Here is a 16,206-nt window from a genome sequence, read left to right on the forward strand (position 1 = left end):
AAACGAAAATATATTTAGGTTAAAAGTTGGGTTTTCTTACTTTAAATGTAATAATTTTAATTTTTTATTTTCATGTATAAATTCTGTTTTAGCTTTGTTTTTTTTAAAATAGCTGAATGGAAGAGAACACAGAAATAATCTTATGTGTAAGATGATAATTTGGGTACGTTTTTGTGATTGAGTCAAGTCTCAAAAAGTGTACTTCAAGGGGTGCCTGGGTGGCTCAGTCGGTTAAGCATCTGCCTTCGGCTCAGGTCATGATCTCAGGGTCCTGGGATTAAGTCCCGCTTCGGGCTCCCTGCTCAGCTGAGAGCCTGCTTCTCCACCGCCCCTCCCCCGCCGCCCCTCCACTGGCTCGTGTTCTCTCTTTAATAAATAAGTAAAATCTTAAAACAAAAACAACAGCAACAAAAAAAACCTGCCTCTATTTGACACTGTATGACCTGGGAACAAAGCCTGAAGAAGTTGGCTCTGAGATATAAATGAATCGTGTTCACAGATACGATTCTCAACAGTTCTAGAACGGTTCTAGAACGGAACTGAAGGGATCATAATGAGACTGAAATGGACCAATTCTGTCTCAAGTGGCCCCTGCACTTCCAAGTCCCCACTCTTAAGTTTTGCTCATGGGAAACATAAGCAAGAGAGGCAGCAGGGAGCTGGTCGCTGACAGTGCCAACGCCCTGGAAGAAGGCCCAGCTGCCGCCCTCCACACCAGACTCTACGAGGCCATCATGAGGGAGGACTGCGTGGTGATCCAGGTGCTCCTGAGAAGCCACCCCGTCAACCAGCCCATGACCATTCTGGCCAACTCCACCAGCTACCGACTACTTCGGAACCAGGTACCCTCCCCTCTGCTCTGTCACTTGTAGGGAAAAGACGCCATGCTTCGGAAGGCCCACCACCTAGCTGCTGTGAACTCATTAAACCTCCCCATGGTCCCCACCACCCCCATGGTGGGACACTTCACCTCCAGCACACTGCGCACCTCCCAACTGCCCCACGTACGCTGACGTGCGGAAAGAACCTGTTTGGCTGGTGGAACATTAATGTCGTCCTCTCAAATATACCAATGGTGATTACATCTGTGTGAAGGAATTATTTTTCCTTTTTGCATATGCTTTTTCATTTTCTAAATTTTTATACAATGATTATTACCTTTAATTTTTTTCCCCAAAAGTCACTGTCTCCTTTACTCCGCCTTCTTCCCTTACCTGGCAGTCATGCCGTAAAAAGTCACTACTTATTAGAGATGTATTTTAAGAACCAGAATAAACAGCTCTGCTCATCATGGAAGACACGCTGCATTATCTTTGAAACCCTGGAAATTCAGGTTTTACTACTGATACTCTGACTTTGGCAGTCTTAAAAAACACAAAACCTACTTGTCAATCACCCTGTGGGTTAATTTAAGGACTAAGTGACTTAGTAGCAATTACCATTACTTTTACACTATGAACTCTCCACAAGAATCAACTTGCAAAGTTTTATGTAAGTTATTTCTGTTGCATTGGTAAATCTGCATTTATGTTAAACACAATTTTATATGACTCTCACTGGTTTGGGGTCTTTTAAAACAGTCAAAAAGAAAATTTCAATGCACATACCAGAAAAATACTGAACTGAGATACTAAGTACACTTATTTCCTCTGACACAGCAGGCTGACACTGCACAGGCCTACTTGTAACGTAGTCTGCTTTCTCCCCCAAAGCAGATGCAGTCCATCATCCCCATTCATCTGGCTGCCGAATACCGCAAGGCGCAAAGTTTGCTTTGTTTGTTAGAACACGGTGCCGACCCAGAAGTCAGGTAAGTTAACTCAACAGCAATCAGTTCTCAGTGAGGATACGCATGATTTAGACGTTACTCTCCCCGGTAATGTCTGGACTCACCCATTCTTCGGGGGTAGGGACTACAAAATACCATAACCATGTCTTGAATGAACCAATTTCTTTACTGACTAGATGAGATACTTGGCAAAACTGGCAGTAATGCAGAAACACAAACCAGTCAGCCCAATTCAAGCATCCTGAGAATTAAGCGCTCAGCAATGATGCTGCAGAAAATGCACGAAGTGTTGGTCACAGCCCTCAGGGAGCTTAAAACCCTCAGTTAGGTATGGAAAATAAGTATATAGAAATAGACAATAGATTTTCTTTTTATTACCCATCATTAGAAAGTATACTTCATGAAAGAGTAGTTACCTCGTTCACCAATACGTCTTCACCACCTAAACTGATGCCTGGTACTAAGTGCCAATAAATAGGATCTAATGAATGGAAGAATCACATGGTGTAAAAACAAAATGACTTCTTGCCCCATAACTTTAATAGAAAGTAAAGCCCCAAATTCTCAGCATGCTCCAGAAGAGCCCCCTGGCCTGTCTGGCTAGAACCCTACCCCCGCATGGCCCTGCCCAGCTCTGCAGACTCTCTCCCAGTCCTCCACAACTGGACATCACCGACGCAACCCCCCTCCTCCACAGGGGCTCCTCCGTACACCCCCTAGGGTGGTCATACCTCTTAGAATTTTGCCTATTTGCAATACTGATCTAGTTACTTAAATATGTTTTGTGTCTTTCATGCTAGACTGTCGAGCGCTGCAAAAGCCGGGACTCCGTGCTGTTTACCATTTCCCTAGCATGGGGCCTTACACTAAATAAATATACATAAACTGAAAATCATTTTCAAATTTCAGTGGAACAGTCAGATGTTTGTAATAAACCCTCTTCTCTGCCAAAATAAAGGAATTTTGGAAGCATCCCTGAGAGATTTCAGTAGAGAAGCACATGAGGGCCATTGTAAAACCCTCACAGCACCTGAGTCCCCCCCCCGCCAAAATGCTGTGATATCCCCAGAAACTAATGCAGATTTTCAAACACTTCAAAGAAGTAGGCAAGGGGAATCACTTTCAATAAACATTGCCTTCTTAAGTACTAATTCTCTGTGTAGAACCATTTCCACCGGGAATATAGTGTAATCTGTGATCAATAACTATTCTAGGGACGCAAGAGGCCTCACCACGCTCCACCTGATGCTCCTGCACTGGCCAATCACTTCTACCACGTGGACAAAACCGGGGAACAGAATCCAAAGGATCCTGACAGACATTCAGAGTAACGCTGTGATGTGTCTCCATATTTTGTGCGAACATGGAGCTCAGGTAAACGCTCGAGTGGACGACAGCAACAAACAGTCACCCCTCCACCTGGCCATAACCTACGGGACCTATCCGGTTCTCTCCATTTTAGCCCAAAATGGTGCCCACGTCAATGCCATTAACGAATCCAGCATGACACCCCTTCACATGGCTGCTGACATACTGAATAAGGAGATGATGGAAACGCTGATTGCCTGTGGCGCAGACGTTAACTGCGCCGTCGCCTCCACTGGGAACACAGCCCTTAAGCTGGCGGTGTGCACCGCATCGAGCAAAGCAGGCCGGCTGCTGGCGGCAGGCGTGAGCTGCATCCGTTTGCTGCTAATTCACGGAGCCAAAGTAAATGCCCGGGACCATGAAGGTCAAACAGCTATCCATGAGGCATGTTTTGGAGGCAGAGAGGCAATCATCAACCTCCTGCTTGAATCTGAAGCAAATGTTAACATACTAACAAGAAGCGGGGAGTCTCCGATATACATGTACCTCCAGCGCAGTTCCAACATAAGGGACACGGGGCTTCTTGCCAGACTCCTTTATCGCTCTTATCCTCTGAGACTGACCAATAACCAAGGAGTTCTACCTGCAGGAATCATGCTACCAGAATTCCACCTCTTAAGGGAAACCCTAATAAAGTTATCTCAAAAACCTTTATCCCTAGAAGACATCTGTAAAAGAAACATCAGAAATATTTATGGTGAGAAATACAAACAACACTTAAAGCAACTTCTCCCAGTGAAGATCTGGAACTCTCTATACAGTCATTATGACTTAGCTTACCTCTTGAAATAGGACCTCAAAGTTTCACCAGCCATAGAATTTCAGTAACACACCACATTTTCTGGCTAGACTCGTATCCAGAAAACACTTACCTTATCACGTTGTACATCCCAGATGTACAAACTGGTTCTTAAACTTTTTTCAAAAAATAAAATGATTTGCACATTAACTTTTCGTTCCCAAATATTCCTTTAAAGACATTTTTCACAACTTAATTTCTTTGTTCAAAAAGTAAGCAAATTAAAACTCTTCTGCCAGGGCGCCTGGGTGGCTCAGTTGTTAAGCATCTGCCTTCGGCTCAGGTCATGGTCCCAGGGGTCCTGGGATCGAGTCCCACATCGGGCTCCCTGCTCCCCAGGAAGCCTGCTCTCCCTCTCCCACTCCCCCTGCTTGTGTTCTGCTCTCGCTATCTCTCTCTCTGTCAAATAAATAAATAAAATCTTAAAAAAAAAAATTGTTTAAAAAAAAAAAAAAACTCTTCTGCCAAAGAAGAATCTATTTTCTCTCTTTGATAGTCTTTTGTGGATAAGAACTGGAATAATCATAGATTTTTTTAAACAGCAGAAAAAAATTTCCTATGTTAAATTTCCTTTAAGTTACATAACTGTAGAAACAGATTTTACCTCTAAGGCTACAATAACATATGAGGATTTTTGTCAGCATTAAATACATTTAGCCTCATCTATCATATGAGTAACTCATAGCACACTCACTACCTGAAAAACACTACTACTCCTCCATAGAGAATTTTCAAATGCCCAAAGATCACTGCCTTTAAATTCAATCTAGGGGGCGCCCGGGTGGCTCAGTTGGTTAAGCAACTGCCTTCGGCTCAGGTCATGATCCTGCAGTCCCGGGATCGAGTCCCGCATCAGGCTCCCTGCTCAGCAGGGAGTCTGCTTCTCCTTCTGACCCTCTTCCCTCTCGTGCTCTCCATCTCTCATTCTCTCTCTCTCAAATAAATAAAATTTTAAAAATAAATAAATAAATAAAAATAAATTCAATCTAGGGGGGGCGCCTGGGTGGCTCAGTCATTGGGTGTCTGCCTTCGGCTCAGGTCATGATCCCAGGGTCCTGGGATCGAGCCCCGCATCGGGCTCCCTGCTCAGCGGGGAGTCAGCTTCTCCCTCTCCCACTCCCCCTGCTTGTGTTCCCTTTCTTGCTGTCTCTCTCTCTCTGTCAAATAAATAAAAATCTTAAAAATAAAATAAAATAAATTCAATCTAGGGGCGCCTGGGTGGCTCAGTTGGTGAAGTGTCTGCCTTCAGCTCAGGTCATGATCCCAGGGTCCTGGGATCGAGCCCCGCATCGGGTTCCTTGCTCAGCAGCGAGCCTGCTGCTCCCCGCTTGTGCTCTCTCTCTCTCTGACAAATAAAATCTTCAAAAAAATAAAATAAGTTCAATCTAAAGTTCTGGACTCATGGGATGATGACTTATATAAAAATAATGATAACACCCACCCTAAGTAAATGAAAGAGGATACGTAATTTCATTTAACTCAGTGAACCAACACCACGACCTCCCTGATACAAAGCACTTACCTTCAGATCTCTGTGTACAATTCCCATGTTATGTATGTAAAATACACCTTCCACCAATTCTTGAAAAATTTTTGTTGCAACACTGGCCATGACATAAGGACCTTGAAGGGAAAAAGGAAGTTTTATTTCTCTTTTTACTCATTACATTAACATCTAAATGTTACACAGTTCTAAACACATTAACCTAATTCAGATTTTCAACAAAGTCAACACACCTAAATGGTTTAAAATAAGCAGGAAGGGCCCCTCAGCTTGCAAAGAAACCATCACAAACTTAGTGCCCTAGTGAATGGACTTGGTGTCACTAATTTCACCCAGAACCCCTGTATTACTTTGTAAACCATTCTCAGGCATAAAATGGCTGAATTAAACTAGGTTTAAATCTCCTTCAACCCCTGACACTCTGGGGTTTAACACTGATAAATCTGGTGTCCTAAGCCTACTGTGGATTAAAGACATTGTTACAAATAATGCAATCAGAAAAAAGATAAACTATGTTAGCTCAAGGAGTAAGCTCCCATTATATGGAAGATTTGGAATGCTGTATTTTCCAAAAATGACTGACAAATGAAAACAAAGTAATGGGGAAACAAGTAAATGGTTTAATTCATCTATTAATATGATGACATAATGACTGACTTTAGGGGTGGGAAAGTTTTGTAGAAACTAAAACAAATTGCTAAAGCAAAAAATCCTCGTTTTCCAGCTAAGTAAATTTGGTGATATCATAATAAAAACTTAATAGCTCTTGTCTCCTCAGCCATTTTACACCACAAATACATAACACAGAAATACAACGTGCTCCCTTTCCTCCTGGATGAGCCTACCTTACTTTGATATGCAGCTCACCTAAGCCACACTCTCCTTTTGCACCACCCAGCATGTAACTCAGGGATCTCAAGTCCTCAGGACTTGAGAAGACAGGAAACTCTGCGTGTCTGTGTGCATAAACACAACGGTCCCACTTACAAGTGCCGCCGCTACCATGCCCCTCACGCTGGAGCAACAGCCTCTTGTCTACAGATGGAGGGCTTTGGGACTCTCACAGCCATTCAGATCAATTCCCCTCCTCTGGTCTGTCTGTAACAGGTTCTCATTTTAACCCACCTAACACATCCAAACAGCAGGCCCCTGTACACAGGCCCGATCAGGTGAGAACACCTTCTGTTCCCTCAGCAACGCATCCTTTGCACAGAGTGCTTCAATCCTCACACCCTATCAAATGGGATGATCCATATTTCACAGCGGAGGAAAGAGGCTGAGAGCAGTTACCAGACTTGCCCCAAACCTCACCGCCAGTGAGTGCTAGAGCTAGGATTCAAACCTGGGTCTACCACGTATGGATTGTTGGGGATGAGTGATATAAAACTATACTTGAGGGACGCCTGGGTGGCTCAGTCATTAAGCGTCTGCCTTCGGCTCAGGTCAGGGTCCCAGGGTCCTGGGATCGAGCCCCGCATCAGGCTCCCTGCTCCGCGGGAAGCCTGCTTCTCCCTCTCCCACTGCCCCTGTTTGTGTTTCCTCTCGCTGTGTCTCTGTCAAATAAATAAATAAAAGCTTAAAAAAAAATTTAAAAAACTATACTCGAGGGCGCCTGGGTGGCTCAGTTGGTTAAGCGACTGCCTTCGGCTCAGGTCATGATCCCAGGGTCCCGGGATCGAGTCCCGCGTCGGGCTCCCTGCTCAGCGGGGAGTCTGCTTCTCCCTCTGCCTCTCTCTCTCTCTGTCTCTCTGTCTCTGTCTCTCATGAATAAATAAAAAAAAAAAATCTTTAAAAAAAAAAAGAAAAATATGCACAATGATAGCAGTGATCTCCATGTCTTGCCCTCCCTGTTCTCATAGGCTTATGGTCCTGGATGGTGAAGGTCAGAGTTACCCAATCCATCATGAGGGACTCATTACTTACTTTCCAAATGGAAGTTTAAAGATCAACAACTGCATACAGGACCTTAATAAACCAATCTTTTTACAGAGACATCTGCACCTAGCACTTTGATGCTCACACAGCAGAGAATACAACTTTACAGGAAACTGAAAATACCCACTCATTACTTGCCACGACTGAACTAAGCAAAGTCTCGTATGTCCTGATTACACAGTAAACCAGAGAAGCAGGGAGCGTCGCAGAGATACTTGAGTGCTTGAGGGAAGCATTCTGTTTCTGCCTCCCTTGGAAGCTAATCTAAGATCCTGGGTGTGTTAAATGACCTATATTTTAGACTAAATAAAGGGTTAGAGTGTCAATAGGCATGAACAGCAAAAGATTAATAATTAATATTTAGCTGGGTCTTTACTTAAAATCAGGTCAATTGCATCCCCAGTTTTGATCACTTAATACAGTGATTTTCAACTTTGGCTACACATATCAACAAGAGAATTTCCAAAAAAATATCAAAGGCCAAGCCCTATCCCATATCATATAAAAATTGCTGGTGCAGGGCGCCTGGGTGGCTCAGTCGTTGGGCGTCTGCCTTCGGCTCGGGTCATGATCCCAGGGTCCTGGGATCGAGTCCCACATCAGGCTCCCTGCTCAGCAGGAAGCCTGCTTCTCCCTCTCCTACTCCCCCTGCTTGTGTTCCTGCTCTTGCTATGTCTCTCTCTGTCAAATAAATAAAATCTTTAAAAAAAAAAAATTGCTGGTGCAGTCCCTGACAACACCCTTTAAAAAAAAAGAAAGACTTTACTTGTTGGAACAATCTTAGATCTACAGAGAAACGGAGACCATAATACAGTTCCCACTTACCCGCCACCCAGTTTCCCATCATTAACACCCGCACTGGTAGGGTACATCTGTCACAGTTAATGCACCAAGACTGATACAAGTCCACAATTTATTCACATTTCCCCCAGTTTTTATCTAACGTCCTTTCTCTGTTCTAGGGCTCCATCCAGGATACCCACATTACATTAAATGGTCAGGTCTCGTGAGGCTCCTCCAGTCTGTGACAGTTCCTCACTTTTCCTGTTTACAAGGACCCTGACAGTTTTGGAAAGTACTGGTCAGATATTTCATAGAATGTACCTAGGCCGGGATTTGTCTAAAGTTTTCTTACAATTAGACTGGCATTAAGGGTTCTGGGGAGAAAGACCCCAGAGACGCAATGCCCTTCTCATCACACCTTCTCAAGGTCACACTATGAACAGTTTTCACTGCTGGTGCTGACCTTGAACACCAGCCACAGTCACCTCAGCCAAAGTCATGGTGGTCGGCTTTCTCCACCTGCTTTTCTCTTACTCTGTCTTATCAACATCTTTTTTAAAGCTCCCCAGGTGATTCAATTATGTGGCACAAGATGAGAACTAGTATTACAATAATTTTAAAAATTATTAACCTAACAGAGTCTTTCCTGCAGAAGGAAGGGGATCTGAATCTTGAGAGAGACAAACTTTTCACCACCTACCCTTTGTAAGGGTTTCTTCAAAGGTATCTTTTTGTAAGAGTATCACGTCAGGTTTAAAAAATAAAATATTTAAATTTCTTCCTTAAAAAAAATTCTAAAAGACCTTTTATGCCCAAAATCAACCTAAATTCTAGCACATTACTGCTTAAGAATCCACAAACTATGTCTTTATCTCAGAGAAAATGAACTTCCAAATACCTATATGTTCTTGAAAATGTTGAAATAAACACAATTGTTTCGAAAAGGTGATTTTTTTCCTGAGTCTAAAGCACCTGCAGGTAGTTCCTACATCGCCGCCGGTGTCGCCATTTCCCAGCCCAGTGTTCCAAGATCCACCTGTTACTCACATGCAGATTCATCCACATACTCCCGGCCCCGCTGGTTTCTCTCAACTATCCAGTCCCACAGCGAGAGCTCGCACAGCTGCATCTGGATGTGCAGCATCAGGTGGTACTGCACCTGGGGGACAAGACGGCTGGCTCCCACCTGGGCACAACTTGCTCACATTATTCATTCAGTCAATAGGTTATCACTTGCCTCCGCTAGGCCAAGCAGGGGGCTACATGCTCAGGAAAGAGAGAACAGACACACATCCGCCCAAGAAGCCCAAAGTCTCGTGAAGGAGACAGAGGAAGAAAGGAATGCCTCAAACGGTGCGTCAGAATGCAAGCGAGCAGGGGGAGGCCTGGGCTGCAGAGCGGCACAAGCTCCCGAAGGGGACACTGAGGCCCTGGTGCGGAAACGATCAGGTCTGCTCGCCACATGCAGTTTCTAAAGCTGACACGGCGTCAGAGAATGGCTGGGGACCACTCTACTGCTCTCTGAGCACCTCAAAGTAGATGCGCATTTTGGAGGCCTCGCTGTGTCCATAAATAATTTGTTCAAGGAAAAGGCAAGCAAAATTTAAGCTCACGATAGCGCATGCGTTTCGGCACTAAGGAAAGTCCCAAATGTAGTGTGGAGAAATGGAATGGTTCTGATGAAAAGTCCCTCAAATTCCACTCCTGTGTATTCAGGTGACTCTGTTCAAAGTTTAGTGTCTCATAAAAAGCACATGCACGGAGCCACATATTCCTGGGCAACAAGAATTAATTCTGCATGCGCATATACAGATGGCATATCCGGTTCTGTAATGCCAGCGTGCCAGATTATAGAGACCCTGTTAGCATTCAAGTCCTTTTTAACACTAAGACTCCACACCGGGTAGAGCATGTGGCAGTCTCACCGGCATATGGATGTGACCCTCGATGAGTGTCCTGAAAACAGACCTGATCTCTCCTCTCCTCAAGTCACGTTCCAAAATAGAGGTCTTCATGCATAAATGTATTTGCATAGCATGATAAGAACACACAACAGAAACGGTGTGAACAGTGCTTCCAACTCCAGGGGCACAAATGAGAAGAAACAGAAGTGGCCAGAAAAGGATTAGCAGGCGTTAACTAAGCAAAGGATGGAAGACCCAACACAAGGGCCACAGGCCAGGGAGACAGGCCAGGGAGACATGGCGGGGAGAGGCTAAGACAGATGTGGGCGGGGAGGAGCCAAGGCGCACAGTCAGCTTGGAAGGGAGGCCACGTCTAGTCATGGGTCCTCCACACTATGACTAAGGGTGAGCATCAAATCATCAGCAGGTTCTGGGAAAGTGAACTACCTCTGTCTGCCCCGACAAACTTAAGTTTTCAGAAGATTCCCCGGTGGATGTGAAATTCTCTTCTAAGTCAGAATGATGCCTAAGTGGCAGCTGATGTTCAACAATCGATCTGGAAGGCAAATCAGCCAAACCATTTCCTTGGAGCAAACTGGATGATTCAAATTCACAGGCGGTTCTTGTGATTAAATTGGTGCTACAGTTCACCAATCTGTTATTCTGATTGTCAATGCCAGATTCTCCTAAAGACTTTTCTTTTTCTGAGGTGAACTCGGCAAAGATAATGGATGAGCTGTTACTTTCATCATTTTTAACATGCTGATTTCTGGAGGGGAAAAAAAAAAAACAGTAAAGATAAATATCAATGTAAAAAAAAAAGATCAAGAGTAACTCAGCTGTCCCTTCACACCTACATAAATCTCACTGGTAAACTCTGGAAGCACAAGCACATGGCATCAGATCTCTCTAGCAGCAACATTTATTGAAAACACTGGCAGGAACTAGCTGAGAGGAAGAAGCCATTTAACACTTTGTAATGAAAATGAGCAAAAAGACAAAGACAGCTTGGTGTAGGTGACAGGTTACATCTAACGTGTCAAACTACACACCCCTCCACATACCTGTCATTCTCCTCGTCTGAAATCACTTCCAGAGATGGCAGCTGAATAGAAATTCTATCTGCAAAACAAAACAAACAAAAACCCATCTTCAAGCAGCCTAGCTTTCTAATTTATGGTCGAAGACAGAGCTAAAATAACACCAAATGAGACCACAAGTCTAAAAATGTCAATACTTTCTAGGAAAATACGATACAACAAGCTTATTCAAATGCCTGGCACATTTTAGGAACTATAAAAACAGAAGCCGTTCAACTACGCTGGGGGGAGGCAAACTTTCTGTAGAGGGCCGGGAGTAAGTGCTGTATCATTTACAGGCCTTCCAGGACTCAGTGCAGCTACTCGGTTCAGCTGTTACAGTGCAAAATCAGCCACAGACAACACACGGATGAATGAGCCTGGGTCCTAACATACCTTACTCATTGACATGAAATTTGAATATCCTATAACTTTCACAAAGTATTCTTCTTTTGATTCCTTTTAAACTATTTAAACATGTAAGAAAACACTCTCAGCTCTCAGGAGGCAACGAAGCAGGGGCAGGCCGGGTTCGGCCCACGGGTCGCAGTTTGCCAACCGGACAGCCATACCATCTGTAACGGCTTACCTTGTGTTTGGGCCACGTGAACATGCTCTATCCAAGCAGTGTGATAGCCTACGATATTAGGATGCTGAAGGCCTGCTAGCACCTTCACCTCCCGCAGGACCTAAAGAGGAAACGCACTTTGATCTGGCTTTCACTAACTTGTTCAATGTGCATGGCATCAAATACTACTTCTTCCAGAGCAAAACAATAAAAACCCAACCAAACAAGGAGTCTAAACTATGTTAAAATGACCAGACTATTTCTGAGAGACAAATGGAATTGTTACAGCAACAAAGTAACTTACACATATCTAGCGCTTCACACTTGCCATAGCCCATTTATGTTCATTCTCTCGTTTCATTCCTCCCAGTAAGTCCAGGGCTTGCTTCAGCAGCACATATACTACTAGTAAGTCCAGTCCTGCTGTCACCACTATGTCAAGGACAGGAGACCCAAGTGGCTTAGAGGGGGGCGCCTGGGTGGCTCAGTCAGTTAAGTGTCCAACTCTTGATTTCAGCTCAGGTCATGAGCTCAAGGTTGTGAGATCGAGCCCCGCACTGGGCTCCATGCTGAGCGTGGAGCCTGCTTGGGATTGTCTCTCCCACTCCCTCTGCCCCTCTCTGCCATTTACACTCTCACTCTCTCTTGCTCTCCCAAAAAAAATTTTTTTTAAATAAAAAATTAAAAATTAAGTCAAATAAAAATTTGGTTTTGATGTTTATTTTATGTAACCCACTTTTAATAAACTTAGCAATCCACGACACCTAGTATTTGCCAAATACACACACACATAACTCTTTCAAAAGGATCTAAATACCCCATTATTCAAAGTAAATACACTTTAAAAAAGCATACCTTCATACAATCTGTTTTAGTTGCACCATTAATCAGGATTTTTTTAATTGCATAATACTGACCATCTAATTTATTCCTGACCTAAAAAGCAGAGGAAAAGAGAAAGTATATTGTGCCATTAAATTCAATTGAATAGAGCAAGTTATTCTAACCTGAGTTTAAGATACAAACTAGCTAAAGAGATAAAATTAAGCGAAAGACAAATGTCTTTACTACGTTCAGGAAAGTCAGCCACAGTTAGCTAGACTAGAAGCTTCCAAACTGCACTGAGACTCCCAACTCCTACAGACTCTAGGTCTGAAAAATGGAAATGTCAGCAAAAGAAGTACGTGAGGCTCAAAATACAAAAGCACAGCTTTCTCCCATGATACATTTTTAAGTAAATTAATGTGGTTTCCAGAATCTGCCTAAACCACCAACATGGTTAGGAAAAAGTTAAAACCTGCCCACTTCCCTATAAATGACAAGTCTTAGGGAAAAGTAAGCACACATGATTTCTAGGAACTTCCCCTGGAGCACTTTAAATAATAATCATGAGAACAACTTCTCAAAACACATTTACTCAGAGTAGGAGGTCAAAACGGATTTGTGGAAAACAACCTTGTACACTCTTCCGTATCCACCTTTTCCTAAGATGGCAAGCTCTTCAAATTCATTTAGGTAACGTGAAGTCTGTGCTTCAAAGGCTATTTCCCTGGACCTAAAAGTGAAATACAAACAACCAAACAATATTAAAACATGAAAGAACCAGGTGCCCAGGATATTTCACATTCGCTGTAACACTAACCTGCCAAACCTTACTGATCACTAAATTATGATGGTTTGAAAAGATGAGCCAAAACAAAATTTTTCATTCTCTAGGAAGAAAATGATTTGCTAAGCAAATCAACATGTAATAAAGATAGCAAGGGGACAAAAGAGAGTTAGCAAAGGGATCGTTAATCAAGTACGTTACCAGTAATTAGTATTCCAATTAGAAATTATCAATGTTTTAAAGCAGGAATCCTAAGGATGACAAACAGGCAACAGTTGGTTAGCTGAGCTCAGTAATAAATTTACTTATATTTCTTAATGAAAAATTTCTTAATGAGTTATAAATTTTAAACTAGCATTTCTCACATATAGCCAAAATTCAGTGTTGTTCCCCTGACAGACTATCAGTGCTCTGAATTAAGGGTGGGGCTTATGGAATCCACACAGAATGGGGGGGGGGGCATAAGGGGAATGAGAAGTAAAGCAAATCTTGGAGCAGTCATTAATTTCTGAGAATAAAGCTTTTTTTTCATAAAGTACCCTAACTACATTATTTTTAACTCCAAAACTAATTTCTGATTAATTCAGAATCAGCTCTTAACCTTAATTTCTTTCGGACATTTTACTCTTTGCACAATCACAGAAGTATCTGACACATACCTGATCTTCTGGATATGAGAATTATCCTCACAAGGATCCTAAAATCAGAAAACTACTTTTAAAAGCTTTTTAGGCAAATTTCATGAAATGAGGACTCTAACAAAATTCAATGTCACATTAATAGTCCCAAATGTTCAAACAATATTTAAAAAAAGAAAAACATTCTGGCTATTTCTGAAAAATATCACGAAGGGGTTTACAATTGAAAACATTTGTCTTAACCAAAAGATCACTACTCTAAAAAAGCTATATTCTTGCCATCCACTGATAAGACGAAGAACTTACCAAGGGGCTCTACCAGCAAGTAATTCTGACTTCACCTTCAAGACAGATGCAGAAATGGACCACTTCTCATCTCCACTGCTACCACCCACTCCAAGCTCCTATCACCTCTTGCCTGTTTGACCACCTGCCCCCTGCTTCTGCCTTTGCCTCCCTCCATCTATTCTCAACAGCGCAGCTGCGGTGGTCCATTAAAATGTAAGTCAGATCAAGTCACTCCTCGGCTCAAAATCCTATAAAGTTTCCTACTTTACTCTGAGTAAAAAACCAAAGACGTGGGCGCCTGGGTGGCTCAGACGTTCAGTGTCTGCCTTCGGCTCAGGTCATAGTCCCAGGGTCCTGGGATCGAGCCCCGCATCGGGCTCCCTGTTCCGTGGGAGGCCTGCTTCTCCCTCTCCCACTCCCCATGCTTGTGTTCCCTCTCTGGCTGTGTCTCTCTCTGTCAAATAAATAAATAAAATCTTAAAAACAAAAACAAAAAAAACCCAAAGACATTAAAATGGTCTCAAGACCCTCCTCCATCTGTCCATCCGCTGCCCTCCTAGCCCTACCTTTACCATATTGTCCCCCTGCTTACTCTACTCCAGCCACATGGCTGCCAGTCAAGCTTCCCAAACACACCAACCACACTGCAGCCTCGGGAATGACTGATCCTCTGCCCGAAGGCTCTCTCCTCCAGATAGGTGCATGTCTCGTATTCTCAACTGCAGCTACTAACTTCAGTAACTGACCACCTTGTATATAACCCACACATTTTCTAAGCCCCTTCACTGCTTTATATTTCTCCTTAACCCTTACCACCATGTATGTAACACCCCCTTTATTTTTATGTATTTTTATTATGTTTCTATTGCTGACTGCCCCCTCATCAGAACATAAGCTCAAAAAAAAAAAAGCCCCAATGAGGGCAGGTGTTTTTGTCTTTTGTCTGTTTCATTTGCTGCTTGAATCCCAGCTCCTACAAGCCTAACACATGGTAAATACTTATTGAATAAATCAAGGTTAACATTTTTATAAACCTGTATTATAACCAGGACTTCATAATGCTTTAAAATACAGTTCTGAAATTAAAATGTTTTTGTCATACACGAAGTTTGTATTTTAGTGCTTACCTGACGAACTCTCTCTTTAGCAGACCTCATTAAATGAGTAATAGCTCTGTTGTGGTGTAGCCTCAACGAGCTAAACTCATCACTACAGGTGAAAGAAGACAGCAGCCCCATTTTGATAAAGGTCTGGCAAAGCACTAGAAGAAGAATATGGACAACTATTATCAGAAAGGCCATCCATAAAATGGCAATTTTAAAGAGACTACAGAGTAATAATAGCTCCTATTAAAAAAAACAAACCAACCAACCTCGGGGCACCTGGGTGGCTCAGTCAGTTAAGCGTCTGCCTTCAGCTCAGGTCATGATCCCAGAGTCCTGGGATCGAGCCCCTAGCCCGGTCCCTGCTCAGCAGGGAGTCTGCTTCTTCCTCTCCCTCTGCCTCCGCCCCTCCCCCCACTAGTGCTCGCTCTCTCAAATAAAATCTTAGGGAAAAAAGACCTCTATAAGAAAAAAGTTATATTTATACACATTACAGTGTGGAAATTAACCCTAGAGAAGGAACAATGGGTACTTTCGTTGTTCAGGAGCTCATCTAGAATTACCTATTTGATACTGAGCAGTCATTTGTTTACCATGCCTGGTCAGCTGGTAAAGCATGCAGCTCTGTTTTTAAAAAGGCAAGAAAAAATGTAAACTTCAGTACTAGTCTCCTGACCTTCAAATACATAACCTTTTGCTGACAGGCAGCAAGAACAAAGACAACAATGAAAACATGATTAGAACTGACTACAAAAGTGAATTACTGTTTTCGATGGTGGGCTGATTATCTCTAACCAACAAATAGCACATACGAGATGTGCATAGACCAAACACTAGGG

At 43.0% G+C, this 16,206-nt stretch overlaps 2 protein-coding genes across 8 annotated transcripts in view; one reads left to right on the forward strand and one right to left on the reverse strand.

Annotated features, from left to right (window-relative positions):
* EIF2AK1 (eukaryotic translation initiation factor 2 alpha kinase 1) overlaps nucleotides 1-16,206 on the reverse strand; it is a 33,368-nt gene that overhangs the window by 6,909 nt on the left and 10,253 nt on the right. For all 6 annotated transcript variants that reach the window (XM_027610035.1, XM_027610034.1, XM_027610038.1 and 3 more), the window contains 9 exons: nucleotides 15,392-15,525; nucleotides 13,998-14,035; nucleotides 13,185-13,284; nucleotides 12,585-12,665; nucleotides 11,751-11,850; nucleotides 11,147-11,204; nucleotides 10,530-10,851; nucleotides 9,226-9,337; nucleotides 5,479-5,579 (listed from right to left, as the gene is read on the reverse strand). In XM_027610035.1, the coding sequence (XP_027465836.1) occupies nucleotides 5,479-5,579; nucleotides 9,226-9,337; nucleotides 10,530-10,851; nucleotides 11,147-11,204; nucleotides 11,751-11,850; nucleotides 12,585-12,665; nucleotides 13,185-13,284; nucleotides 13,998-14,035; nucleotides 15,392-15,525 (1,046 nt within the window). The remainder of the gene's footprint in view (nucleotides 1-5,478; nucleotides 5,580-9,225; nucleotides 9,338-10,529; nucleotides 10,852-11,146; nucleotides 11,205-11,750; nucleotides 11,851-12,584; nucleotides 12,666-13,184; nucleotides 13,285-13,997; nucleotides 14,036-15,391; nucleotides 15,526-16,206) is intronic.
* ANKRD61 (ankyrin repeat domain 61) lies at nucleotides 337-4,106 on the forward strand. Of its 2 annotated transcripts, none has more exons than XM_027610040.2 (3): nucleotides 337-842; nucleotides 1,716-1,810; nucleotides 3,004-4,106. In XM_027610040.2, exons 1-3 carry the CDS (start codon nucleotides 627-629, stop codon nucleotides 3,947-3,949), a joined length of 1,257 nt encoding a protein of 418 aa, XP_027465841.2. In that variant the 5' UTR covers nucleotides 337-626; the 3' UTR covers nucleotides 3,950-4,106. The 2 variants fall into 2 exon arrangements, with proteins under 2 accessions (XP_027465841.2, XP_027465840.2); XM_027610039.2 differs by having other exon boundaries at nucleotides 339-842; nucleotides 1,713-1,810.

This window comes from Zalophus californianus, chromosome 10, assembly GCF_009762305.2.
Source record: "Zalophus californianus isolate mZalCal1 chromosome 10, mZalCal1.pri.v2, whole genome shotgun sequence".
NCBI lineage: Eukaryota > Metazoa > Chordata > Mammalia > Carnivora > Otariidae > Zalophus > Zalophus californianus.